The sequence below is a fragment of the Tenrec ecaudatus genome, chromosome 1 (genome assembly GCF_050624435.1).
Source record: "Tenrec ecaudatus isolate mTenEca1 chromosome 1, mTenEca1.hap1, whole genome shotgun sequence".
NCBI lineage: Eukaryota > Metazoa > Chordata > Mammalia > Afrosoricida > Tenrecidae > Tenrec > Tenrec ecaudatus.
The window spans coordinates 24,040,207-24,067,846 of record NC_134530.1 but is presented as its reverse complement, the minus strand read 5'-3'; the positions used below and the strand labels follow the sequence as shown (position 1 = coordinate 24,067,846).

General features: G+C 57.5%; 1 protein-coding gene across 1 annotated transcript; it reads right to left on the bottom strand.

Annotated features, from left to right (window-relative positions):
* Nucleotides 1-926: 926 nt before the first annotated feature.
* KLHL26 (kelch like family member 26) lies at nt 927-27,640 on the bottom strand. The gene is made up of 3 exons (XM_075549050.1): nt 27,505-27,640; nt 5,667-5,849; nt 927-4,023 (listed from the first exon to the last, which is right to left on the bottom strand). The coding sequence occupies exons 1-3, from the start codon at nt 27,579-27,581 to the stop codon at nt 2,439-2,441; spliced, it is 1,845 nt and encodes a 614-aa protein (XP_075405165.1). The 5' UTR covers nt 27,582-27,640; the 3' UTR covers nt 927-2,438.

Here is a 27,640-nt window from a genome sequence, read left to right as displayed (position 1 = left end):
GCGCATTGATGCTGTGGCCTCCCACCCCGGCTGCTGACATCGACAGGGCAATGGGAGCGAGGATCTCACTTCCCACCCCCCGGATGCTGTAGGACCAATGTCTCGCTGCGTGCTGGGCAGCAGACACAAGCCAGGTGCCCCTAAGCCAAGCTTAGCTCCGAGGCCGCTTGCTCCGCTCGCTCGTCGTGGGAACGAGCTGGAGCTGCGCCCCCGGGAGGCAGCCAGGGCGGATCTGAGCCGGCCAGGTCGGAACAGGGCCCATCATGGGCCCCAGAGGCCCAGCTCACATCACACTGCCCCCTCCCCTTGCGGGCTGGTCTCCACCCCCCAGAGGCCTTTCTCACAGGCAGACCAGGTGCGGAGGGAGGCCGCCAGGCCACAGTGAGGAAGCGGGACATCTGGGACCAGCCAGCACACTCAGCCCATCCCACGCACAGCAGGCAGGGAGGCGAGGGGCTCCTGGCCCTTCCATGAGCGGAGTGTGAGGGCAGGTGGAATAGCAGCCTGCCTGTCAGGGGAGGGCCGGGCGAGCTTGCGCTAGCGGTCTCATGCCTGCGTACCCATTGTGCACCCTTGCGTGAACACGGATTCAAGATTGTCTATCGGTGTGAAAGAGCCTGGGTGCAAACATGTTCGAGTGTGTCCACATGTGCGTGTGTGAGCAGCATGGTGGTGTGAGCTTGTCTGCGGCATCAGCAATCATCTGTGATTGTGTGCACAGGGGTTTGTTTGTGTGTGAGGATGTGCGTGACAGCGTGTGGGTGGGGTGCAGGTGTGCCGTCATGCGTGTGCATGTAGGTCCCGCCCGTGGGCGCAGATCTGCGTGCTGAAAGTGTGCGTGTTTGTGTTTCTCCCTTCTCTGAAGGACACAAACGTTCACAACGTGAAGATTCGAGCCAGTTTCTGCTAAATTAAAAACAGCCTTTTCGTGTTTAAAGTTTACAATACGAAAAATAATTTTCCTTTCTTCCGGGGGCTGTTGGGGGGGGGGGGTTGTGGGAGGGAAGGGAGGGGCAGGGGGCCCGCCGAGAACATTCCATGCACCAGCCCAGACGGTTCTGCACAATCGAGCCGATTAGATACGGCCGCGCCCCGCCCCCGCCCCCCCTGCCAGCTCATTGGGGACAAGATGTTCTGAGGTGTGAGCTGATCTGGGGGGACTTACAGCTGGCAGAGGCTGCTCCCCACCCCCTGAGGGGGCCGTGCCTCCAGTGGGAGAGGGTTCTCTTTGGGGGAACTCAGGTTGGGGGTTGCTGCGTGGTGAGACGGGCTGGAACATTTGGGTAAAATCCTCAAGGCCCTCTGCTTGGGTTCTGACACCCCTGGCAGCGAGGGCTCTGGTCCCTTCAAACCCAGTTTCCTATTCAGCCCCTGCACGCTTGGCCTCGACCCACAGCCTCAGTCTGGGAGCCTGCTGGAGGGCTCTGGGCCCCACCCCCGCCCTGCAGTGTGTGCCAGGGGTTACGAGGAGGAGGGTCTGATGGGGGCTTGGAGCTCTGGGCCCACGTGGATGGAGGCTGGTGATTCATATTCGATTCAAGGTCTGCCCCACGCAGCCTGGGTGAGAAGCCCGCTCCCTGCGCCCAAGGACACGGGCCTGCAGGACTGGGAGGGGGCTGCCTGCTCAACCCCCAAAAGTATCCCTCTACCACGTCCCAGGTATCCCCGAGGCCAGCCCGACTCCCACCCAGCTAGCCCCCAAATACATGCATGGCGGGCGACCACACCATCTGTGGTCAATCCAGGAACCACGTGAGCTCAGCATGTCAGCACACACAGCCTCCCCTGGGATTCTTTATTCAGTACGTGAGGAGACTGTGCCACGACATGCATGGAGGTACGAGGTGAGCTGTGTACTCGCACCCGGGACGCCGGCAGCCAGTCCTCAAAGGTCACTCATCTGTCCCCGAGAGGGCAGAGCCCACTGAGTCAGAAGTTCTCAAAGTGAAAGTCGAGAGCTTCCCAAACCAACTCAGCAGGCTGGCCTAGCAGAGGTCTCCATGCCTCCTTCCAAAAGCAGGGCGGGAACTGTCCCTCCTCCACCCCCAACGCAGAGCCTGGAAGGTGGCAGGGGCACGGCAGAGACCAAACCTCAAGAAAACACTGTTAGAAGGAGGGGGTGCAGGAATGTGCTCTTATCACCCACTCCTCATCGCCCCTGGAGCCTGTGTGCCCACCCCCAAGGTTTGCATTCAGTTTATTTTGAAGACTCAAGCACGTAGACCCTTTAGGGGCCTGGGGGAGGGGCTGCATACCATAGCCTTTGGCATCCACATCTGAGTGTTGGTGAGGCCCTGGCCCTGGGGAGGAGAAGGTGGTGGCAAGGAGGCCAAATGCCCGCCACCACTTCCCAGAGAGTCCACTGTGAGGGCAGAGAGCAGCCTCTTGGTTTCCAGGTTCTGCTGGCAGGACCCTGGGGCACAGGATGGCTCCCAGCGCTACCTGTGCATGTTGGGGACCCGGGGCAGCAAGACGGGGGCGCAGGCAACGCCTGCAAAGGACTCTGGGAAGTGCAGGTCGCGCTCCCACTCGTCTGTGTCGGTGTTGTAGACCTGCACCAGCCCGGTGACGTTGTTGAGGCGCCAGTTGTAGCCGCCCACCACGTAGATCTTACGCTCCAGCAGGCAGCAGCCCGCCTCCGACTGGCCGGCCCGCATGGGGCTGACACTGGTCCACTGGTCGGCCTCGGGCACGTAGTACTCCACCGCCAGCACGTCGAAGCAGCGGTCCACGTGGTCCATGCGGCCCCCCAGTGCGTAGAGCCGCCCGCGGGCGCCCACCATGGCATGCAGCACGCGGGGCTCGCTCATGGGCGCCCGCGCCTCCCACTGGTCAGCCACTGGGTCGTAGCAGTGCAGCGCCTTCTTGTCCTCCACCGAGATGCCGTAACCCCCCGACACGTACAGCCGGCCGCCCGCCGCTGCCCCCGCGTGCCCCCAGGTGCGCCGCTTGAGCGAGCAGGCGTAGCCCCACTCATTGCGGCGCGGGCAGTAGCGCTCCACCGAGGCCAGGCTGCCCGCGCGGTTGCGGCCCCCCGTGGCATAGACCAGGCCCCCCAGCACGTTCAGCTGGAACTGGATGCGGCTCTCCTGCATGGCCTGCAGCCGCAGCCACTGGTTGAGGTGCGGGTCGTAGCGGTAGCAAGCATCCACGGCGCCCTCCCCGCTGCGGTACTGCAGGTGCTGCCCGCCCGCCACGTAGACGAAGTTGTCCAGCACGGCCACGCAGGTGTGGCTGCAGCCCACCTCCATCTCGGCCAGCTCCCGGAACTGGCGGGCGCCGGGTTCGGGCAGCAGGTACACCTTGGCGCTGACGGCGCGGTCGTGGTCGGTGTACGGAGTGCCGCCGAAGGTCATGAGCGAGGGCACGTCTGAGCGCACGGCCGTGCGGGGGGACTGCATCTGGTGCTGCCGGAAGGGCAGCACCTGGTAGTTGAAGGCCTCGAGCAGGTAGCGGCGGCACAGCGCGTCCTCCACCATGAGGTCCAGCGTCTGCACGCTGTCCACCAGCTCCGAGGGCCGCATCAGCGGGAAGCGCACGTGGCACAGCACCTGGCTGGCGCGCGGCCGCCGGGCAGGGTCGTGCTGCAGCCAGCGCACGGCGGCGCGAAACAGGTCGATCTCGGCGCAGCTCTGCAGCTGGTTGCTCTGCAGGAAGAAGACCAGGCGCTCGAGGGGCAAGTGCAGGAAGTCCTCCTCCTGGGAGATCTGTAGGAAGTGCTGGAAGGTGAAGGCGTCCACCGAGGCGCGCAGGGAGGCCAGGCTGAAGGCAGTGGCCATGTGGCCGATGTGCAGGCAGGTCTCCACGCTCATGGCTGCCTTCAGGAACTCCTCGCAGAGCTCCACCACCGGCAGCATCTGCAGGAACACGGCTGCCCCCAGCACGTCCTGCACACAGTCCAGGTCCAGCGTCACCTCCGCGCTGTAGGCGAAGTCCACAATGTGCCGCAGCCCACGCGCCGACACGCCTTTCAGCTCCACAGCCGCCTGGCCCGCCTCCCGCATGCCACCGGTGAACATGGCCCTGCAGGGGGGGACACAAGTGTGGGTGCTAGAAGGCCTGGAGGAGGTGGGGTTCATGAATGTGTGCAGGGAAGAGAGTCGAGGGAGGAAGGGGCAAGGGGAGGGGCCTTCCCTGTTGGTCATTAAGTTGGGGTGCCACATCATGGGGTGCGGTGGCCCTGTGCCTGCCCAGGGTCTGTTGGGAGGGGCTGCAGAGGCAGTAGGCACAGGACACGGGAGTAGCCTTTGGGCCACAAGCCCACCTGGACACCGGTCTAGGAACACCCCCGCAGGGAGCTTGGGGTCCAGTGTCGACTCAGGCTGACAGTGGTTCTCAAAGCTCCAGGCACATCCCCCATCTGTCTACAGACCTGAAGGAAGACTCCGACCTCTTGGAGTGTCACACAGACAGAGGCTGCCCATCTCACTTCCCTGGTGGCAGATGGTTCCCGGAGGGGGGGGCGGGTCACTGCAGTCTCTAGAGAGGCCCTGTGCATGGCTTGGAGGGTGGGGTCCCCCGCCGAATCCCTGCCCTACCCACAGTATGACCCTAAACTAGGCACACAACTCAGTTCCTCACATCCTTCTGCTCTGGTTGGGAAATGGCATGAGTTTGCCGGCCCACTAGGGAGGGGATAGGGCCCCCTTCTCCAGGCAGCATGTGCTGTGGACAGCCCCACTTCCCAGCAGCACTTGGGAAACAGCAGCCTCACCCGGGGTTGGGGGCCCAGCAGCAGGTGCAGGTGGAGGCCCGTCACAGTTGCTAATGCACACACAGGATGTGTACCTGTGAGGCACCATCCAGGTGCCCAGGCTGGGGGGCTGGCTCAGCCATACAGACCCTGTCCCAGGTTCATTTGCCTGTAGGCAGCCCCCACAGCTGCTCCCCATCCCCCATCCCCCCACCCCCAGTGCCTGCCGAGTGCACCCAAGGCAGAGGCCCGGTGGTGGCACGCTGAGTGTTGCCTTTTAAGGTGCGGCCGGCTCCACACGCACCAAGGAGCGTGAAGGGCACTTTGGCTTGGCTCAGCCTCCCCTTCCCCAAATCCACAGTAAAAATAGATCTGTGCCTCCCCAGGGGCCTCGGCGAGCCGTAGGCGGCTGAAGGGGCAGAGCTGGACATGCCGGGGCTCTTGGCTGGGCGCCTGCCCCCACTGAGCCACCGCACGCGAATAAAGTGTCCCTGGCAAGAAGGGCCTGGCCCGGCTCCATGTCCCAGATGCACTGCAGCCCCACAAGCCTCGTCCCTTTGTCCCTTTGGTGGGGGCAGAGACCCTTGCTGTGGGGTTACCCTTGGAGGGCCATGCAGAAGTCCCAGGGAGGACCTCAGGAATGGCTATGGTTCAAGAAACCCCTCTACCCACCCTAGCCCCCCACCATCTCCACCCTCCTGTGGGGAGTTACTGTGCTCTGCTAGGCCCTAGGGCCACCCTGGCAAACAGCAGGCATCAAAGAGAACCATGCCCTGACCCCTCAGGACAGAGGCTGCTAAGAGTGGCCTTGGACAAGCTGTGCCCTGCCCCCTTACCCCCCCAGTTGCACCTGTAATGATTCTGGGAAGTTCAGAGGAAGTGTGTACCCTGAGGCAGGTGCCCTTTCCCAGAGACCTGGGCTTCTCCCAGGATACCAAGGCCCCACCTACCAGCCCACCATGCCCTCTCTCACCGGAAGTAGTCGCTGCAGGCAGCCAGGACCACTTTGTGGGCATGAAAGACTTCAGTGTTGACGGTGAGGGCCACATCGAGCAGCTGGCCCTGGGCGCGCAGTGTGGCGAGGCCCTGCAGGAGGCCAGCGCTGTGGCCAGGAGCTGAGAAGGTGCACTTGAGGGCCCCGTGCTTGTCGGCCATGCTGCAGAATGGGCAATAGGGCAGCAGTCAGGGCAGGGTCCCCAGACCCAGCGGCTTAGGTGACAGGGCCTCCAGACAGCCACGCCCCAGCACTGACTGGAACAGAGTATGGAGAGCACAACCAGGTCAACCACGATCCCCCTCGGTGCTTCTGAAAGGGTTTGGATGTGGGCGTGCTGGGTGACTGCTGGAAAGAACAGAGGCCATCCCAGACCCAAGAGCCCTGCAGCTACAGGGACGCAGTGGAACTGGGGCTGTGTGGCCAACAGGATGGGGTGGGGAGACCGGGGTGGCCCCAAGAGTATGGGTGAGCCCCCAGGACCAGCCCCACGAGGGGTGCTAGGTGAGGCAGATTCCTGTATATCAAGCAGGACTCGTGAATGGACTCAAGCAGGCAGTGACGTTGCACAATGGAGAGGGGTGGAAACTGCCCACGTGTCCAGTCCACCCACCCGGTGGAATATTAGTCGGCCGTGAAAAGGAATGGTGTGCTATTGCTTGGTGCACATGGATAAGCCTGGAAGACATTACCTTGAGTCAAAAGCCAGACACAAAAGGACATGTGCTGTGTGCAAATACACAGACCCAAAGTACGTTAGTGGGTGTCAGGAAGGTCACAGGGTGTGTGTGACTGCTTACAGGTAGAAGAGTCTATTTCTGAAATGTTCTAGAACTACATAGTGGTGATGGTCGTACAACATTGTCAATGCACCTAATACCACTTTACTGTGCACTCAGAAATGACAGTGTACATTTTACATGAGATACATTTTACAAAAATAAATAAACTCAACGGGAGCCCAACACCTTGGCACTCTGGCCGGGTGCTGTCACTCTCCCCTCCCTCTGTCCCTGCGGTACATTGCTACAGAATGAAGCAATGAATGAGGCATTTATACCAAGTAACACACATCATTTCATCCTCAGAACAAATTCAGAAGGGAACAGTGGGTCAGAACTACCCTCTCCCAGGCCTCCTCCCAGGGGACCTTCACCCCACAGGGCCCCCAGCCAGCCCATCAGGTCCCCCAGCATTCTGTTCCCCGCTAGGCCCCAGTCTCTGGAACGCAGCTCCCCATCTTTGGGCCGATGCCTGCCCACAATGAGAGCCAGGAATGTGAGGACCGGCCGTTCCAGGAAGGCAGGGGGAGGGCACTTGAGCTGCCAGTGCCCCCAGCCCAAAGCCATGCCGGGTGTGAGGGCCGGCATCCCACAGGACAAAGCTGGCGCTGAATCTCAAGCTGTTGCCAACCAGTGACTGCTCTTGGGCAGACCATGGGGCCCTCTTGGGGTCCCAGTTGGCAAGGACGAGTCAGCCATAGGCAGGCCTGGGGAGGTAGGTCCTGGGCAGGTGAGGGCAGGAGGCCCCTGAGGCTCTGGTCTGACCCCTGTGGCCTCCACTAGGCAGACAGAGGGGGCTTCCCTCATGCATCCCCTCTCCCCACCAGACCACCAGGGGTGTGTCTGGCTGACCCTGACCTGGCCTGGCCCCACAGAGAAGTCAAGCCCACCCTAGTCAGCAGAGCTCTGAAGACTTTGAGGGGAACAGCAGGGCATCCCGGGCCCTCGGGCTGGGCAAGGCCTCCCAGAGCCCCTGCATGAATGGGTACAGCTCCACAGGAACCCTGCAGGTCACCCAGGCCTTCACTCAGGGCTCCGGGCTCTGTCTGACACTGTCAATCCTGGGTGCCACCCCACCCCCAGCTGCCTGGAGCCTCCGGCCGCTCCCCTAGCACAGCTGGGCCTCTCTGGCTGTGGGCAGGCTCCCAAGGATGGGACTGAATATAGGGCCTTGGGGACACCAGCACAGGAAGCAGAGGATGATGCTGGGCGGGGGGGTGCACACTCATCCCCTCACCCCCCGACTCCGGATTCCCCCTCCCTGGCCATTCATTAGTTCCTTCGTTCAGTGGGATGTCACTGGGGCCTGTAGGAGTAGGGGTATTGCTGAGCCACGCCCAGGGGCAGGGGGCTAGGGGGATGGCAATAGGGAGCTCGGGGTCCCCAGGTGGCCCTGTCCATTGCCTGAACCAGGGTGGGGCCTCTGGGAAGGTGTGGGGGGGGTCAGGTCCTCCCTGTGTTCACACTCTGGTAAACATCTGAACCAGGAGCAGCTCCGAGGCCTGGAGCCCGGTGGAGGTGGGTGGGCAAACCCGGGCTGGCCTGGGGTCAGGGCAGAGCCAATGCTGGCACAGTCCCCATTCCTGACTCTCAGGCTGTTTCCTGAGTGTCAGTCATAGGCACAAGACAGCCCCAAGGAGCCCTGGCTCTTCCCGGTGGGGAAGGCCAGTGACTGAGGAGAGCTTCCAGGACTTTCTCTGGGCCCTCGGGAGCGGGCCTCCATGAGCAACTTAGACCCAAAGAGAAAATGTCACATGGAGGCTGCTTCATCACCGGGTCTGAATGCATTCACTGCCACCGCACAAGGCAGAGGGCCAGGGAATGGCTGCTGATGCCCAGAAGCACAGGCAGGGCCACCGCAGCCCGCAGGCACTAAGCCTATGCCAGCTGGTCTCGCCTGGAGGCCAGGCTTCGCCCCCCACAATATGCAAGGCCCCCATCGTTGCCCCACTGCTTTCTGCCTGCCCCACTCTCCTGGGGAAGCTCTGCCAGGAGAGGGCGCAGAAAAGTGGGGCTTCAAGGGCCTTCTCTGCACTCTTGGGGTCTGGCATCCACGTGCAACTTCTGACACTGAGGAAGAGTGTCACAGCACAGATGCTGTGGTCCCCTCTCTGCCCACGAAACCTAACCCAACCCACTGGGAGCGACCCTACAGGACCCAGAACGGTTTCTGAGGCTACATCTTTCCGGAATCAGCCAGCCTTGTCTTTCTCCCGGAGAACAGCCGATGGCTTTGAGCTCCTGCCCTGGCCGCAGGGGTTACCAGCCCATGCTTCACCTACTGCCCCCGTAGGGCTCCTTCAGTGGGAAAGAATACCGAGATAGCAAGAGAAAGCCGACAGCCTCACCAAGACGGGCACAGAGGGTATGAGAGGGGGCTTCACAAGAACCCGCCAGCCCGAGATGCAAGAGGGTGGGCTGTGCTGAGGGACAGCACCAGCCCAGCCCTCCCACCCACCGGCAAGGCAGCCCCGGGATCCTGGGAGGGACAGGCAGAGCTGTGCCAAGGGACAGCCTCTGGAGGGCAGTGTGGCCAATCGAGCACCTCTCTGAAGGTTCCTACCTTCACGCACCAACTGGACCTGGACATGAGAGGGCGTATAGCAGGGACGCTGGAGAATATGCACGGGCGGCTGGGCCTTTGCCACAGCGCAGATCCAGAGCTGGGTGATGACCCCCACCCCCACCCCCCAAATGCCCATCTACCCTGAACCTCTAAGTGTGGTCTCGTCTGGATCCACGTGCAGATGTAATCAGTTAAGAAGAGGTTTCACGGGAGTGGGGTGGGCCCTAAATCCAACAACTGGTGTCCTTGTGAGCGGGACGCTTGGGCCCTCACATGGAGAGAAGGTGGCCATGTGATGAAGGCAGAGATTCGAGTGAGGCAGCCTAGCGCCCAGAAGCAGGAAGTGGCAAGGAGGGAAGGCCAGTGCATAACCCTGATTTCCGATGTCTGGGCTCCAGGGCTGGGAGGGACCTGCCAGCTGTGGTCTAGGTGACAGCAGCACCAGGATGCTCAGACAGTCCCTTTAAAGGGCCTGTCCGGCCACAGCCCCTCTATGGCTGAGAGCAAGGACAGTTGGTACCGAGTCTGTGGGACAGGACAAGGAAGTGGGTGTGGGTTCAAGGCTGTCCAAACATGGGCCTGCACCCCTCTCACTACATTTACTGGGGAAACAGACCTTGCTGGAGGGGAGGCAAGGAGGAAAGGGCACCAGCCAAGCAAGGCTAGAGAAGCAGGGGCACCCTGGGCATCAGCTGGAGGGTGGGCACAAGGGTGGAGTCACCCCAGGAGCTGCAGGGCAGGGCGGCTAAGTTCCATGTAGTACTGTGCACCCTCTATGCAGCCCCAGAAGTTCATGCCACCCTGCGCAGCCCACAAGCCTATGGTCCAGGCAGCATCGGAGCGAGGAAGCTGCACCCTCAGGCCAGGCACCCTGACAAATGCTGATCGCACTGGGCCATTTTACAAAGGCACACTTGGACCCCAGGCCCGATTGTCCCCAAAGCAGGCAGTGGGGGAAGCCGCAGGGGCCAGAGTGCCCCAAGGCCAGCCAGGCCGAAATGGCAGGAGGGCGGGGAGTCTGGCAATGACTAGGTCCCCGTCCCCCACCCTGTAGCCATCAGAGGGACTACCCATTACTCAGGCTGACCAGACAGGGGGCGGCAGCACAGGCCAGCTCCCAGAAAGGCGGCGGCGGCAGCCCGCGTCTCCAGACGGCCACCATCACAGTCTCCACACGTGAGTCATCGGAGCCAATGTGTCAGGCTCAGGTCAGGGGCCCCAGGCACACCCTCTGTCTACTCAGGGGCCGCACCCAAGGTCTGGGTAGACCCAAGAGGCAGAGACACTCCTCCTCCCCCCCATCCCTGTGGCAGATTCTCCTACTGCCTGGAAGGGACAAGTAAGTCCGTTTGCCAGGGGGTCTGCTTTTGGCTCATACCCCTGCCTTGGACCCCCTTCCCCTATGCCCCCTGGAGCCCTCCTCGAGTCGAGTCCCCCTGCCCCTCGACTCTCTTTGGGGAGTCCCTACCCATGGCAGGGGTGGGGAGATAGTGTTCCTGAGGGGTGAGGGGCACAGGCACATGCAGGGGACGAGGGGGGACGTGCTGCAGCTGCTGGCTGCCCTCTCTGAGGTGGGGTGTCTCTGTAAGATCCGAGTCTTCCAGGAGAGACGCAACTCCAACTCACAGTGCACACTGATGCCGCCCTCACAGCTGCTGCTGTCTGAGCCCATGGTGGCAGCCACGGTGTCCGTCCAGCTTGACCCCAGAGCAAGCCACATTCACTGCCATCGAGTCCATGCTGGCTCATGGTGACCCTCCAGGACGGGAGAACTGCCTATGTGGGTCCCCAAGACACAACTTTTCACAGGTATACAAAGCCTCGTCTTTCTCCCTCGGGGAGACTAGCGAGTTCAAGCCACTGACCTGGTGGTTAACTGTGCAACGCATAACCCACTACGCCACCAGGGTGCCTCAAGCCAGCTCAACAGGGACCCTGAAATAGTCTGTGGACTGCGGGGGCAGGGGAGGCCAGGGCAGCAAGAAGACCATTGGAACAGGCCTTTGGGGTTTGCAAATCCTCCCTCCAGCGTGTGGCCCAGCATGGAGACGAAGCTCCCACACCACCTTCTAGTCCAGTGCATGGTTCAATCCCAACCCCTCTCCACTTCTCCCACAGCAGTGCCTCCAGTGTCATGTCAAGTCCAATGCTGCGCTATCGTTGGGTGGCCCCCTGAGCACATGGGCACCACCTGGGCCAGCAGACAGAAAACCCTCACCTCGGAGCTGCCGAGAGCCTCTGCCCAGGGTGGAGACTTGACCACAGGCACAGGAGGGTCCTGCGAGAGCCTGAGCAGGACCCTCAGACCTCCTGGTTGGGGAGGGGATTCTAACCACCCCATGCCCTCCAAACTACCTAGGCTCCAAAATGTTCAGCAATAACTCTTAACTCGAGGCCAGCAGCAAGGCCTGTCCATACCCCTGGGTCAGTCTGCATGTGACCCCTGGGAGCGGGGGCCAAGGGCAACAAGCAGGGCCAAGCACTCCACAGCCCCGCAGGTGCCCCAGCTTCTGTGAACAGGCGCATGGTGCTCCCCTGGGGTGCTCATGCTCCAAACCATCTCCTCATGAGGGACCTTGATACTGCCTGTGTGTTCCTGGAGGCAGCAGCCGGACACTAGAAGCGAAGGCTGTCAGGAGGGCCAGGCAGAGAGAGCTGTGTCACCCTCGTGTACCTCCAAAATGTCCTTGCTCACAGCCAGGGAGTTGAGGCCTGGGAGGGTCAGTCGAAGCCCTCAGGGGGCTGGGGTGTGGACAGGGTGGCTAGCAGTAGCAGGACCCCTGTGGGTCACTCACGCTTAGTCATCCGAAGGCGCATGCCAAGAACATCTCCATTTGGGGGTGCCTAATACCCGCTTCCTGACAATGGTCTTGCGTTTTCCTCAAGAAAGCTCCTCTCCTCCACTCTCAGCCCGGTCGGTGATGGGGATCAGATAGACTCCATTCCTGAGCTGAAGGGGGACACATGGTCCAGCCCAGCCAATCAGAGGCCCATCCCTCTTTGAAGATGGGTCCAAGGATGGGGGCGTGGCACCCAGCCAGTCCAATCAGAGCTCAGGATGGGGCGAGTGGCTCAGCTGACCCAATCAGAGCCTTCCCTAGTACTTTGGCTGCTGAAGGCACCAGGAAAGACACTCTGGAAAAGCCCTGGGGTTCTGGCTGGGCCAAAGACTGGAAGATGAGGTCACTCAGTGAGCAGTGCTAGCAGAGTGGAGGCCAGCACCTCAACGTTCCTAAAACTTAGACATGTTATTTATGTGAACAATACGCCTCATTCACCACGTTGTGCAACCACCATCTGTGTCTGGTTCCAGAACATTCTTTTCACCCCAAAAGGAAAGCCTGTACCCATTAGCAGTCACTCCCTGTCCACTCCTGACAACCACTAATCCACTCAGTCTCTTTGGGCTTGACCGTCCTGGACATTCCATAAACGTAGAATCAGACACTGTGGCCTTTTGTGTCTGGCTGCCTTCACAGGGTTCATGTTTCCGAGGTTCGTCCACGTCACGGTGTGTATCAGAGCCTCATTCCTTCGTACACATGAATAATATTCCACCAGCTTTCCCTGGTCATCTGTCGCCTTGCTGCCGTGAAGACTGCTGCTCAGAACGCTGGTGTCCCCCTGTCTGCTGGAGGTGGACTTCTATTTTCTAACCACAGGCAGGGCGTCGGGTCTCTGGCTATTGTAACCGGAAGGGCCTTTGAAGTCAGGTGCCCTCAGGTCCAGGGCTCTGTCCACAGCATTCCAACTGGCTGCTAGAACTATCACCAGGGAGGCTTCTGCCGGCCTCTCCATCCTCACACTCGGGCCTCCTGGGGGGCTGGGGACCCCATCTCAGAGTGAGTGGGTGGTAGGGGCCTCACCCAGCCTGGCCCTGCCTGCCTGACAAGACCATGGGCTCAGGGAACCTCCACTGAGCTTCCCTGGGAAAGGTCAGTGTCCTGACCCATGCCAAAGGTCAGCGTGACTCAGGCTGGGCTGCAGGCTGGCTGACTGGCCGGCCCCCACCGGCAGCCTCAGCAAAGAAAAGAGTCACCACCGTTTGGGAGGGTGACTCATGTGCATAGCAAAACTTTGTGCCCCCTCAGCCCAGGCTGGCAGGTGGCCAGGCGGCCTCAGTCCCCCTCTCAGGACAGGGCTGTAGGCGCAGTCTCTCAGGAAGAGGGGTACGGGCTTCAGGCATGGGACAGAGCCCTCTCTGAGATCGCCAGACTCCACGGATCCAACGCCAGCTCCATTCTGGAAGTTTCCTGCTCAGAGGACACAGGTGAGCGCAGAGGGAGGACCTCTTCCACCACCACCCACAGGCCCGCATTGGGAGACCCCTGGCCTGGCGAGGCTCCGGTGGCGTGGCAGAAGGTTCCGGGTGATCGCCAGTCCTTATGCTCAGGGCGTCCGTCTGCGGCCTGCTCACATTCTCGCATCCCGTGGAGAGGGAAGCTCTCCGGATACGGCCCAGGCCACTCCTGTTCTGTCCTGCCGCTGACCCTGCGGAATTTCACACTTGTGGCGTCGTCCTTGGAAAACATCTTGGGCCTCGCTCCTTGGGCGACCCCCACCAGGCCTTTAAAAGCCCCAAGATCCCGCCAGGACTTCCTTCGGGGCGGGTGGAGCGTGTTCAATTCCGGAAGCCTTCCCTCACAGGAAGGCCTCCAGTCCCCCCGCGGTGCCGGTCACTTCCTCCCGAATCCCAGCCTTTCCCACGGGCAGCGCGGAGTGGCAGGCTCCGGGCAAATGGGCCCTGGGGTCCTGGGGTCCGGAGCCCCGCCGGCCAGGCCCAGGGCCACTCAGCTGGGCAAGGTGGGCCCTGGGGACTCCAGGCAGGCCTCGGCGGCGGCGAGGAGAGGGGGTGGAGAGAGGAAGGGGCTCGGGCCCAGGTTTAACAAGTGTTAAGAGAGCTCATCCGTCCGCACAGCTGCAGGCGGCTACCAGAGAGGGTGGATCTGCCGATGGGCCCCGGGCCTCCGCTCCCTGCGCCAGACAGCTGGCCAGAGGCGCGGCTGTGCGTGCTCAGCGCAGGCACCCGACTGGGCTCCAAAGAAGGGCGTGGGGGTCACGAACTACAAGAGGTCTGGACATTTCTATTAGTTCCTCGCAGACCCTTATGGGTCAGGGAAGTCAGGCCTCCCCTTGGCAGGTGGAGCACCGGGCCGGGGGAAGGGGGTGCTGGCGGTGGGAGCTCAGGACCCCGATTTAAGGAGCACTGGAGAGGGGGCTCAGGGGCACACGGCCAGGAGGGGCCCTCGGGGATGCACTGGGCTGGCTTCAAACAGGGTGGGGGGCACATGACCCGTGGTCGAGTTCCGGGGCAACCCCACAGGAGCCAACAAGGGGACACAGCTCAGAGACCACAGCGACCACTGGGTGGGCGAGAGAAACATCCAGCGAGAGCAGCCGGAACACCTTTGGGGAGCTAGCCCTACGCTCCTGCCACAGGTCAGGGGGCGGTTTCTTGCCACCACTCTCCTCCGGGGCTTCCACCACAACATCCGAAACTCTGTCCAGACCAGCCTGCTGCTGAACAAGTCACCTGCCAGTAAGGAAGGGGGGCCCTGCCAGGCTGCTCTCTGGAGACCAGCACCCACGCTGAGGCTCCTAAAGGGCATCCAGAAGGCCACTCCAGGGGACAGTGCTCCTGGGAGAAGAGGGGCCAGTTGTGGGTGACTGTAGTGCACCCTCAGGGTGAGTCCCTTCCCAGAGTGATGCCACCACCGCCACCTCCTCTCTTCCACTGTCACCACCTCAGCCCAAGGAGAGTAGCTCAGCTGCCAGGGGTTAGGTGAAGACGCCCACCACCTACCCCAGCCAAGCATCTCCATCTCACCCCGCAAGACGGCCCATCTTGTGCCTCTAGGACGCTGCAAAGGGGCTCAGCGTGATGCAGCCAAGAGAACTTTCTGGAAGCCGTCTACCACATACCACTCACGGCCTCCACCTTGGTGCCACCATCCTCCTGGTTGGCTCATCTACCATTTCTCTTCCTTCTGGTGGCCTTGCTAAGCGCCAGGATGCTGACCGTGAGCCCTGCCCACGGGGCTCTGACATGCAGCACAGGGATGTGCTGGGCGCTACTCTGGACACCTTGCCCAGTGGACACTGAGCCACCCCTCCCCGGGCGACCTGACATATGGACCCGGGGTGCTGCTGGAGCTCAGTGGGAGGAGGACCCAGAGGGCTATGGGCTGGACATGGCCTCGCCACACGCCCTGTGAGGAGAGGTGGAGCCCAGGCTCTGAGTAGTTGAAACCAAACCTTCCCTTCCTGTTGGAAAGATTATGAAGCCAAAAGACCTAGAACCTTCTTGGAAGCCACACCAGTTGAGTCTCCCCAGCAGGGGGTGGGGTGGACTCTCCCAGAAACTTAGGGCCTAGGGGGGGACTAGGGGAAGGAGGGGTGCTGACAAGAGAGGGTGAAGGAGCCAGGGCCACCACTGTGGGTCACAGAGCCCCTGTAGGCACTCTGCAGTCTAAGCCCAGCTCCCCTCCGGGGACACCTGCACACTCCTCCTCCCCAGGAGTGGCATGATTTGGTGAGACTGGGCCATGTTCAGGATCTTTGGGGATGTTGAGCAAAGTGCCAAGAAGCAACAAGGCCTGGCACCTGAGAGACTGCCACTGCCTCGAGAAGGCTCCTCCAGAACATGCTGGAAACTTCCAGAGCTTGGCCACTGTGCCTCATGCCCATGGTATTCTAGCTGGGGCGTGGGAATCCTGGGAGAATTCCTCCTGCCCGCACTTGAGCCCATGTGGACGCCAGCCTCCTCCCTGCTGACGAGCAAGCGGCCTGAGTTGGAAGGGGGACAGTGGAGAACAAGTGTCTTTTGTGTGGCCACAGACCTGCAGCAAGGATCCCACCTCCTTATGCAAGCCCCCGGCCTCAGCAGCCACGTCCCCACTGAGGCTCGGCGCCATCGTGAATGGCCATCTCCACTCGGCAGCCGGGCTTTCGCGGGTCCCTCGGGAGGAGGAGAATAGGCTTCTCTTGCTTTTTCTCCCCCTGGGCTGCAGAAAAGGGAAGTTGGAACAAACAAGTTATGTAACACCGGGGGCGGTGGGGCGTGGGGGAGCACAGGCCCTCCTGGGGACGTGGTTGAAGTTGTGGTGCCGCTACAAGGGCCAAGGGGAGACAGGAGACTCCCCCGCCCTGGCCAGATGACAGAGTCTTCAACGAGACAGAGGCAGATGCAGGCGCCGCCTGACAGACTGGAGAACCAGCATCGTGGACAGGCCACCCCCTTAGCCCAAGTCACCCGAGAAGGCAGGAGACCGATCTGATCTCAAGGGGAGCCTTGGCCCACCAGTCTGCAAGGCCCAGAAAAAGGGGCTTCCTACCGTTACCATCTCATCTGTTCCCCTTCATCCCTCCCTCCATGGCGAAACCATCCTCCATCTCGTCTCCCAACCCAATTACCCCTCCATCCGCCATCCTATGACCTTCCCACCATTCCATCCTCCCTCCATGTATCCATCGTCCAACCACTTCCCCACCTATCTACCCCTCATCCATTGCCCATAACCCACTCCTCTGCCCAATCAGCTCTCATCTCCCCATCCATCCATCCATCCATCCATCCATCCACCCACCACCCTTCCTTCTATACCTCCTTCCATCCATCCACCCAAGTATCCATCCAACACACACCCACCCATTGGCAATCCATTCCGCAATCTATTCCCCATCCATTCTCCCTTCCATCCCAACCCATCTCCTATCCCTTCCATCTCTGCAGCCATGCATGATCCAACCATCTTCTCCACCCTCCATCCTCATCTATCCTTTCTGCAGCACTGACTGGACTCTCCGTCTCTGTGGCGACCTCAAGACAGCCATACTCTCCACTTACAGGGCCAATACAATAAAGGAAACGAATCATTTCAGGAGGCGATTGGCACACTCACGAATATGAATGGATGAATCCCTGAAATGACTGCTCGGAGATTCGCTTTTGAACTTTAAACCAAACCTATCCCTAAAACATACACCAATTCAACAGTTTCTCCAGGTACCATCCAATGGTTTGCTGAGTATAGTCTCAGCAACAAAATAAATATATAAACTTTTTGTAATTTAAAAAGAATATACAACAATTACATGACCCCGAAATCCCACTGGTAGGTGTACATACCGGAAAGCTCTAAGCACGAGAACACAGACTAGAACCTTGACACCAACGTTCAGGGCAGCATTATTCACAACAGCCAAAAGGGTGGAGGCAGCCCCACGCTCACCCACACGGTAGAACATCGCTCAGCTGTGAGGAGGAAGGCGACGCACATGTGGCTGAACATCAAAAACCTGCTCGGCAAAAGAAGTCAGACACGGGCTGCCACACAGTACAGGATTCCACTGATGGTCAGCGCCCAGGCAAGCAGACCCAGGGCGGGGAGCAGGTAAGCGGTTGACAAGGATGGAGGAGTCCTGGGAATGAAGCGGGACCATCTATCAGTGGCGTTTCTTTGGTGGGGGGTTAAAAAAAGCTCTGGAACAAAAGAGAGAATTGAAAATGTGCTAAACACCACCGAATGGTCACTTGAAAATGGTTAACTGTGTGTCATGTCAATTTGACCTAAAAAAAAAAATCCCCCCAAAACAGAAGCGTTTGAGGGCTTCTTGAGTCTGGGCAATCCCACAGGTAGCTCTGAGGGGAGATGACCTGGTGTCTGAAAGATGGGAAATCACCTGCCACGGGTGGCTTGAGGTGGGGAGAGGTCAGGTAGTACCAGGCCTGCCTAGCCCGTTTGGCCTAAATAAGGAAATGAGCAAATGGAAGACCTCGTCGTCGTCTCAAAAAGCCTCTTGGGAGGAGGCTCATGCGCTCTCACGTGTTCCAGGGGGCGGGAGGGTGAGAGCTCGCGCTGTGTCAACGAGGCCAGGCCAGGACTCTGGTGGTGGGGCAGACACTGGACTGAGGCCGTTCTGTCACGTAATACAGTATAATCATCTTCCAGGGGGTGATCTGCCTAAGAGTTCAAAGGGGCATTTCTCTGGGGCCCCGCAGGCCAACCTCACACTCTGACCTACCAACTCCGGCCTATCGCCTAGCCTCCGGAATTGGGACTTACCAGTCCCCACAATTTCCGGAGCCATTTCCTTGAAGTAAATGTCTATCTTTCACAGCTTCCCCTCCCCTCGCTACAGATGTGACTCTCTACAAGGGGGCGTCACAACGTTGTGAAAACTGGAATTGAAAGATAATTAAATTCTCCCATTTTCTTAAGGTTCGTGCGCGCGTGGAAACTTGGCTGTACAATGGTTGAGTACTCGACTGCTAATTCAAAGACTAGAGACTGGAATCCTCCCAGCGGCCCCTGGATGAAAAGAACTAGCCACCAGCTCCGATAGAGAGTGCGGTTTGGTGCCATCCAATGCACAGGGCGCCTGTCCACGGGTGACGAGATCACATACCTACTATGCCAGCCCCACCCTAGTTGTTCCAGGTGTCGCCGAGTTTGTTCTGACCCTTAGTGGCCCGATGTCCCACAGTCCTGCGCCAGCCTCACAACTGTCCCTAGCTGCAGACCACTGCTGCCTGCGGCTACGGCGTCGCTCCCTCCTGTCAAGGGCCTTCCCTTTGGCTGCCCTCTACTTCACCACGCGTGATGCCCTCCAAGGCCTGGTCTCTCCTGGCCACACGGCCACAGTACGCGAGATGGAGGTCCTGCCTGCCTTGCCGCTAAGGAGCACGCTGACCGGGCTTCTTGCGAGACAGGCTTGTTTGTGCTTCTGCCAGACGGGGCCCTTTCGTATTCTTTGCCAGCCTCAGAATGCAAGCGCACCCATTCTTCTTCAGTCGTCCTCACTCAGGGGCCAGCGTCCACGTGCAGGGGAGGCGATCTGCACGTGTCACCTCTTCAGTCGTCCTCACTCAGGGTCCAGCTTTCACAAGCATCGGAAGCTTTAGAAAATATCGTGGCTTGTTGCAGCTGCAACTTAAGCCGTCAAAGTGACATCGTTGCTTCTTCACACACACACAAAAATTAATTTCACCAAAAAACTAGATAGGTAGATAAAATATTTACAACACAGGCGATCTTACAGGGCAACGCTACTCTGTCATACAAACCCACTAGGAGTCGAAAACAACACACACACACACACACACACACACACACACATATATACTTATATACAAGAGGGCTTCAAAAGGTTCACGGAGAAATCCCTATCTTTTCATTCCGTTTTTACACAACTTTTAAATCACTTTGTTGGGGCCCGTACAATTCATCACAATCCACACATCGACTGAATCAGGAACGTTTGTACATATGTCGCCTTCATTCTTTTCTAGACATTGTCTTTCTCTTGAGCCCTTGGTACCAGCTCCTCTTTTTGGTCCCCTCCTCCCCCCACCACCTTCATAGCCCTGAGAGATTGTACGATGTCATTATTTTCATCTCTCACACTGCCCGCCGTCTCTCTTCCCCCGTGTTTTCGGTTGTTCTTCCCCCTGGAGAGGGACGTCTGGTTACGTTTACACAAACTGTTGGATCCCCCTGTACAGATGTCTCCCTGAGTCTGTATCTCTAGAGAGCCGTGGCTAGACGAGGAAGAAAGGGAAAGCTCCACGTTCCAGGGATGCAAGGCATCTTCCAAGAAAGCATCTCCACAGAAGTGAACACTGATCAGAGGTGACCCCAAATATGCCAACCCTAAAGCCGAAGCTCAGTCACCTGGGCCTCATCAAGAGCATAAACATTTGCTGCGTACAGGACACCATTAAGATAGAGCACGAGATAAACTGTTCGACCTCATTCGCTACTGGGCAACACAAGTTAAACTACAAGTGGGTAGCAGCAAACAGCAGTGGGGAGGGGGGGCACTGGCTGGTCACTGGTCGAATTTGCTCCTTTTACACAGAAAGACCTGGGTTCGATTTCCAGCCAAATACAGCTCACGCACAGCCACCCCTCGTCTGGCAGTGGAGGCTTCCTTGCTGGGATGCTGCACAGGACCTGGTGAGGCTCCGAGACGGAGGAAAACGAGGAGGCTGAGAACATTTGCCGTTGCAGCGTCCCACCCAAGAGATGAGCAGTCAGCCATTCACATCCACAGGAATGTTCGTGGCCACTTTGTTTGTGAACGTCCATATTGGAAACAATCCAATACCCATCCACAGTGAGTAAATGAATGAAGCATGGCCACCGTACCATGGAGGGACTGCAACGCCCTGCATTATCCTCTATCCGCAGCCTGTGACTGCCACCAAAGGACCTTCATGTCCTGGGCCAGGTAACATGGGAGTGGGGGAAAGATCCTGAAAGGATTTTCTTTGCACCACGAATGGCTGTTATCGGGGTTCATTATGATGGCCCCCCTACTGGGTAAGAAATGAACCACCTCTGGGAGGAAGGGGGCTCTCGCAACCACAAAGAGAGAAGAGCACATCCTTTGGGCATTTCTGACACCAGAGCAGCAAGACAAAGAGCAGCGAAGTTCCCAGCGCACAGTGTAACCGAAGCCAAGTGCTTTGGGACAGGACGCTGCCTCACGGAGTAGGGTGCCTCTCGACACTTAAGTGGGAGGGCTGGGTTTCCTGACGACTCGTGCATCTGGAACTAGACATCTTTGGGTTGAGGTTCATGGCGGAGTGGCACGCCCTTGGGGCATTTATTGACAGCCCTAAAAGGGCTCTGTGCCATGGCTACCACTTCTCAATCCACCCTACTGAGATGGCTTGTGTACGGCGGTGATCCTGGAAGCTGTGTGACTGGTATTTTCAAATATCAGCAGGGTCACCCAGCGTGACCGGGTTTCAGCAGAGCTTCCAGACTACGAACAGACTGCCGAAAAGGAATAAGTTGCCCACTCCTGAGGAATTAGCCACTGGAAACCTCATGGACAGCAGCAGCAGCACACTGACAGCCCAGGGGATGAGCCCCTCCAGTCTGAAGGCATTCAAACGATGACCGAGGAAGAGCTACCTTCTCAAAGCAGCGTCAACCTTCAAGGCGAGGGCGGAGCAAAGCCTGCAGGACCTCGTGTGCTGATGCAGCAGGGCTCAAAATGAGAAGACGCAGCTGTAAATATCTACTAACCGTTGGAACTTGGAATGCATAAAGCATGAATCTCGGAAAATTGGAAGATGACGGAAATGAAATGATGCACATAAAGGTCAGTGTCCCAGGCAATAGTGGGCGGAAACGCACTGGCACTGGCTGCTTTGAATCAGAGAAGCATCTGGTTTCCTACGCCAGGAATGGCATCCGCAAGAGGAGAGGTGTGGTGTTCACTGTCCATCACGAAGGGCAATGCTGTCGGTGATAGAACTAGATAGAGCCACATACGAGGAATCCACTGTATGCTACTATTATGCAACGATAATTCAGATGTGTGCACCAACTACTAAAGCTAGTGATGAAGGAATCGAAGAATCTTCCCAAAGCCTTGGACCTGAAATTGATGGAGCGTGCAATTGAGGTTAGTTGATAATGATTGGTGATTGGAATGCGAAAGTTGGAAGCAAAGAGGAAGGAACAGTAAAGGGGACGTATGGTCTTGGTGACCGAAATGAAGCTGGAGATCGCATGAGAAAATGTTGCAAGACCGACTTCTTCATCACAAACACCTTTTTTTCCCTGTTTTTAAAAAAATTAATTTTGTTTTTATTTTTGTTTTACAAATACCTTTTTTCAACAACACAAAAGGAGACGATATGCACGAACTTCTCCGGACAAAAACCACAGACATCAAACTGACTACGTCTGTGGGAAGAGAAGATGGAGAAGCTCAGTATCAGTGGCTAAAAGCAGGCCCAGGGCCCACTTGCTCACATGTACGTTCAGGTTGAAGCTGACAAAAGTTAAAACAAGTCCACAACAGCCACCTACAACCTGCGGTACCCCACCTGAATTTTGAGAATACTTCAAGATTTGATGTATTGAACACTAGTGACAGAAGACCTGAAGGACATCAAATACATTAACTACGAAGAAAACAAAAGGTCGTTGAAAAGACAGGAAAGGAAAAAAAAAAAAGAAAAGATAAAAGCGGATGTCAGAAGAGACTCTGGTAAAAAAGAGAGACTTGGAAACTTGTTTTTGATTGGAGTAGCTAAGGCAAATGGAAGGAATAACGACATCAAACAACAGAAAAGAATATTTCAAAGGGCAGTTTCAGGAAGACAAAATAAAATATTATAATGTCATGCGCAAAGACCTAGAGTTAGAAAACCTAAAAGGAGGACCATGCTCGGCTTATCTTACGCGGAAAGAACCGGGGGAAAAAATGCAAGCCTTGAGTTGCGACAGTCAAAGATTCTATGAGACTGTAGTGGATGGTTCAGGAAGCATAACAGGAAGATGGTACCAAAACGAACTAACCGACGTCCACCCATGGCAAGAGGTCGTGCAGGTTCAAGAACCAATGGCACTGAAGGAAGAAGTCCAAGCTGCACTGAAGGCACTGGCCAACAACGAGGTGCCAGGAACTGGTGGCGTGCCCACTGTATGTTTCAACACGTCGTCGATGAGGCACCCGAAGCACTCACCTGTGCCGAGAAATGTGGAAGACAGCTACCTGGCCAGCTGACTGGAAGAGATCCACATCTGTGCCCGTTCCAAAGAAAGGTGACCCCACAGAATGCTTAAATTACAGAACAATCTCATGCACATCAAATGCAAGTGAGACTTTGCTGAAGATCCTACAATGGTTGCAGCAGTACATTGACAGGGAGCTGCCAGAAATTCAGGCCTGGTTCAGAAGAGGACATGGAGCAAGGGATCTCCATATCAGAAAGAGGTTTACTTGTGTTTTAGTGTTATGCAAAGGCATTCGACCGTGTGGATCTAGCCCACTACGGATAGCCTTGAGAAGACTAGGACTTCCTGAAGACTCGATTGTGCTCTTGCTGAACCTGCACGTGGACCAAGAAGCAGTTGTACAAACAGAATAAGGGAACACCACATGGTTTACAATCAGGAAAGGTGTGTGACAGGGTTGTATCCTCTCACCGCATTTATTCACTCTGTATGCCGAGCAAATCATCAGAGAAGCTGAATTGTAAAAGAAGAAAGCAGCATCGGGATTGGAGGAATGGTTATTAACATCCTCCGATATGCAGATGAGACACCCTTGCTTGCTGACAGTAAAGAGGACTGGCACCACTTGCTGATGAAGATCAAGACCGCAACCTTCAGTGTGGATTACACCTCAGCGTAACGAAGGCCCAAATCCTACCAACTGGACCACCCAGTAACAAACATGATCAACGACGGAAAGAAGGAAGCTGTCGAGAGTCTTGGCTTGCTTGTGCCCACAATGAATGCTCACCGAAGCAGTCAAGAGAGCAGAGAATATATCACATTGGGTAAATCTACTGCGCAAGATCTCTTTAAAGTGTTGAAATGCAAGGATGTAACTTTGAAGAATAAAGTGTGCCAACACAAGCCGTGGTATTTTCAATTGTCTCCTATGCATGTGACAGTTGGACATTAGATAAGGAAGGCCGAAAAAGAATGGATGCACCTGAATTATGGTGCTGGAGAAGAATATGGAAGTCCCGCGGACTGCCCAAAAAGACAGACAAATCTGTCGTGGAAGGAGTACAACCAGAGTGCTCCTTAGAAGCAAGAATGGCGAGACTTCATCTCACGTACTTTGGACGTGTTGTCAGGAGAGACCATGCTTGTAAAACAGAGGAGCCGCAGATACAAGAACGACCCTCACGGCAATGGACTGACCCGCTGGCTGCTAGATGGCCGCGAGCCTGGGAACAAACTGTGAGGCTGGCCCGGGACCAGGCAGTGTTTCATTCTGTTGTACTATGAATCAGACGGCACCTAACAGCGACATGGCCCAAGCAGGACAGAGGCTGCCTCTAGCACAGCGAAGAAGAAACCGTCCTGATTAGGTAAGGCTGCCCTCAGCATTTCTTTATCTTTCTTTCTTTCTTTCTAATCATTTTAGTGGGGGGGGGGGGGGGCGGGCTCTTACCAATCTCATGACAATCCATCATTCAATAGTACTAAGCACACTTGTACATTTGTTGCCATCAACATTTCCAAAGCATTTTCTTTCGACTTGAGCCCTTTCTGAGTTGATTTGTAACTTGTTAACTTCTCTGATAAACCCCACAATCACGAGCTTTGTCTGGGAGCTGGTTGTAGCAATTGCAATGAATTCTGGGACTCGCAGAGAAGCAGAGTCCTTGGGAGGGATGGCTGGAGGATGCGGCATGTCTGACCTCGGCCTGTGACAATCAGCCTGGGGAGCAGGAGGGCAGATGCGGCCCCCACGCCATTCCCATTTGGACCACTGAGTCACACAAAGGAAGTTTCTGATACTCCCAGCCTCGCAACTGTATTTGTGAACTACACACACACACACACACACACACACACACACACACACACACATTGGATGCGAAAGAAGCCAGACACTGAAGACCGACCCCATTTACGATCAAGCCACCCCACACACAGATTCACTCGCCGTACACTCGTCTACTTCACTAAAAATTATTTTCAACCCCTCAACCGATATGCGTGACCCTCCTGTGGTCCTGCGAGGAGCAGTGAAAGTGAGTCAGGTGACACACACTGAGCTCTGGAGGAGCACGCCAACGCTCCGCCTTCTTGCTTCAGCTCATTGTGTGACCTTTTTTCCCCCCACACCTTTGTGCTTTTTTCCTGGTGATTTTGCTATTTAAAGTGGCCCCAAATGCAGAAGTGACGCTCCGCCAGCATCCCTAAGTGCAAGGCGGCTTTCAGAGAAAATGCCATGTTTGATGAGCGTCATTCAGGCAGAAGGCACAGTGCCATGGGCAGTGAGCCCCGTGTTCGTGAGTCACAGTACATGCGGAATGTCACTGTCAGTTGCCATCAGAACTGTCCCCAACTTACGGCAACCGCGCACACGAAGAAGGAAAGTGCCTCTGGAGCCTGCACCAGCCCCACGATTGGCTGCCAGGCTGGCCCATTGTGATCCATGGGCTTTTGGGGGGCTGGCTCTGCAAAGTGACTACCAGGACTTTCTTCCTAGTCTAAGTCTAGGAAGGGCTGAAACCTGTTCCCCATCATAGCAGCCCACAAGCCTCCACGGACAGACGGAGTGGTGGCTGCACGTGAGGTAAGTGGCTGGGAATCGAACGTGGGCCCTTCTCGAGGACGGTGCAAAATCTACTACAGAGCCGTCGCTGCCCCATCTATTAAATAAAGTGGCTTTAAACAGAAATGCACATAAAGGTTGATGGTGATTTGGTGACTAAAATGTTGTGACCAGAGGAGGCTTAAGAATTTAGCCCTGTATTTCCCCTGGAGCAGTGGTTCCAGACCCACAGCCATCTGAGTCAATTCGAATTAACAGTGACCCTACATGGGGTTTCCGAGGTACAGGAGCAGGCAGTCTCATCTTTGTCCCATGGGGCAGCTGGTGGGTTTGAACCACCAACCCTGAGGCGCAGTCCAATGCTTACCCAGCACCACCAGGGCTCCTTGGAGCAAGAGTCCCATGTCCCCTAATTCAGAATTCCCCATAACTTTAAAGGTTACCACAGACAACGGGACTTTAACACACATGAAACTTCTAGAAAAAAATATATAAAGCATTCAGGGATATGCCTGGGGCCAGACGTGGAAGTAGAAGGGACTGTGGATGAGCTTCAGGGGACTTTCTACAGGACTGGAATGTCCTTAAAAAATAATAATAAAATAAACCTGGATTTCTTTTAGGTCAGTGGTTCTCTACCTATGGGTCGTGACCCCTTTGGGGGTCGAATAACCTTTCACAGTGGTTGCCTGATTCATAACAGTAGCAAAATGACAGTGATGAAGTAGCAATGAAAATAATTTTATGGTTAAGATGGGGGCTACCCACAACATGAGGCACTGTATTAAAGGGTTGAGGCATTAGGAAGGTTGAGAACCACAACTTTAGGGCATATATGCACAGCCTGTGGTATATCAGAACTCAAGGAGCTGCCCAGTTACTGCCCAGGGGCTGTGTGGTCTGTCTGATAAGTAATTAGGCGTGTTAGTGATTAGTGATTAGGCTGTGTAATTACTCTTCAGCAAACCTGGTCAAATAAAAAGGAAAGAGACAAGCACCCTGGCCCAGGTGACTCCCTGGCAGGGGCTTAGTGTCCACTGCCCCTTCCTCACCAGCCTATCCCCAACCTAATGTCTCCCAGGATCCTCAGGTCCTACCCTGCTCTGTCCTGCCTGAAGCCGAGCGGGTCCCTCTCCTGGGCACACACCTCCCGACTCTCCACACCCTGCAATAGACCAGAAGCAACTCCTGCCTCCATCCTCACACCCACTCAGCCCCCCTGGCCTTTCCTCCTCCTCATAGCAACCCAACGGTCCCCCAACATTTCTGTCTGTACCACAAAGCCCCACTCACGCACCAGGGCCCTCAGAGCTACCCCATATCTCCACCGTAGGCGAGATGAACATCTCCTGGGGACAGGCTAAGGTACACCACCCTGGCCGGGGTGATCATGTACAGAGGTACCCCTGCCAGGGACAGCGAATGCCCTCTGTGCCAGTCAGGGGGCCTGCATGCCAGAGTCTGAGTCATGCTGCCTTGCCCGCCGGGAAACGCAGGGAGGTCATGCTCCCTGAGGCAGGTGCTCTCCTCCTGTGTGAACCCAAGAAACTCCCGTGTACATGTCACAAAAACACCCCAGTGCATGTCAACAGTGTTTAGGCCAATTCTGGGGGTTCAAGGACTTCTTCCCCGGACCTGGGCTTGGGGGACGGGAACCTCCCTTTGACCAAAGAGGTGAATTCTCCAGTTGGTCTGACAGGAAGCTCTTACTTACATCAAGCCAGGTGCGACCCACTGGGATGGGGGGAAGAGCCCAAGAAGGGTCTTCTAGATCCTACCTAGCCTCAGGCTGCCCCAAACCACCCCAGCCCCTCAGGATCCCTGGGACCCTCTCTTTATCAGCCTCAGGGTCTCCATCCCTCAGTGCCTGCCCAGCCCCACCTCAGGCTGACCCCTGCCCATCAGAAGCTCTTGAAGTTCTCCCCAGGCCACCAACCCCCCTCCCCCTCAGGCCTGTCAGGCTTTCGTTTCCGCACCACCCCCCCGCCCCCCCCCCAAGTCCTTGCCTCTTCCTGGTCTCGTCCACCCAGGACATTTCACCTGCTAGAGGTCCTCCAGCACGGTCTGGGCCCCAGTCCCTCCAAGTCCCTTCAGACTTCCCACAAGCCCTCACCCCTCTCGAGACTGTCCACGGCCCTCTCGGCCCCTGTGTCTCACCCCCACCCCGGGGCCCTGGTCCTCCCAGGCTCCTCTGCGGACCCAGACCTTCCGAGTCTGGACAGCAGATGCTTCAAGGTCCGGCCGCCCCGTCACGGCCCCTCGGCCCTCCCATGTCCCGAGTCCCCCTAAGCTCGCCATCCCACGGAGGACCCTCGATCACGCTCCAGCCGCTCCCCAGACCCTCAGGATCCCCAACACCCCCTACAGGTGCCCCCGCGCCACATGGCAGGTGCAGGCCGGCTCTGCGGGGCCGGGGTCTCACCTGCTCGGGCGTTCGGGGCCTGGGCCCGCGCCAAAGCCACCGCTGCCAGCGCCGCCGCTGCCGCCGGACTCCGCCATCTTCCCACCGTTGCCGCCGCCGCCGCCGCCGCCACTGCGCGTTTAAGTGACGGGCCTGC

Coding starts and splice junctions, on each gene's coding strand:
- KLHL26 (XM_075549050.1), bottom strand. CDS start 27,581: ATGGCGGAGTCCGGCGGCAGCGGCGGCGCTGGCAGCGGTGGCTTTGGC. Junction 5,850..27,504: donor GGCCCCGAACGCCCGAGCAG/GTGAGACCCCGG, acceptor CCCATTCTGCAG/CATGGCCGACAAGCACGGGG. Junction 4,024..5,666: donor GCCTGCAGCGACTACTTCCG/GTGAGAGAGGGC, acceptor CCCCCCCTGCAG/GGCCATGTTCACCGGTGGCA.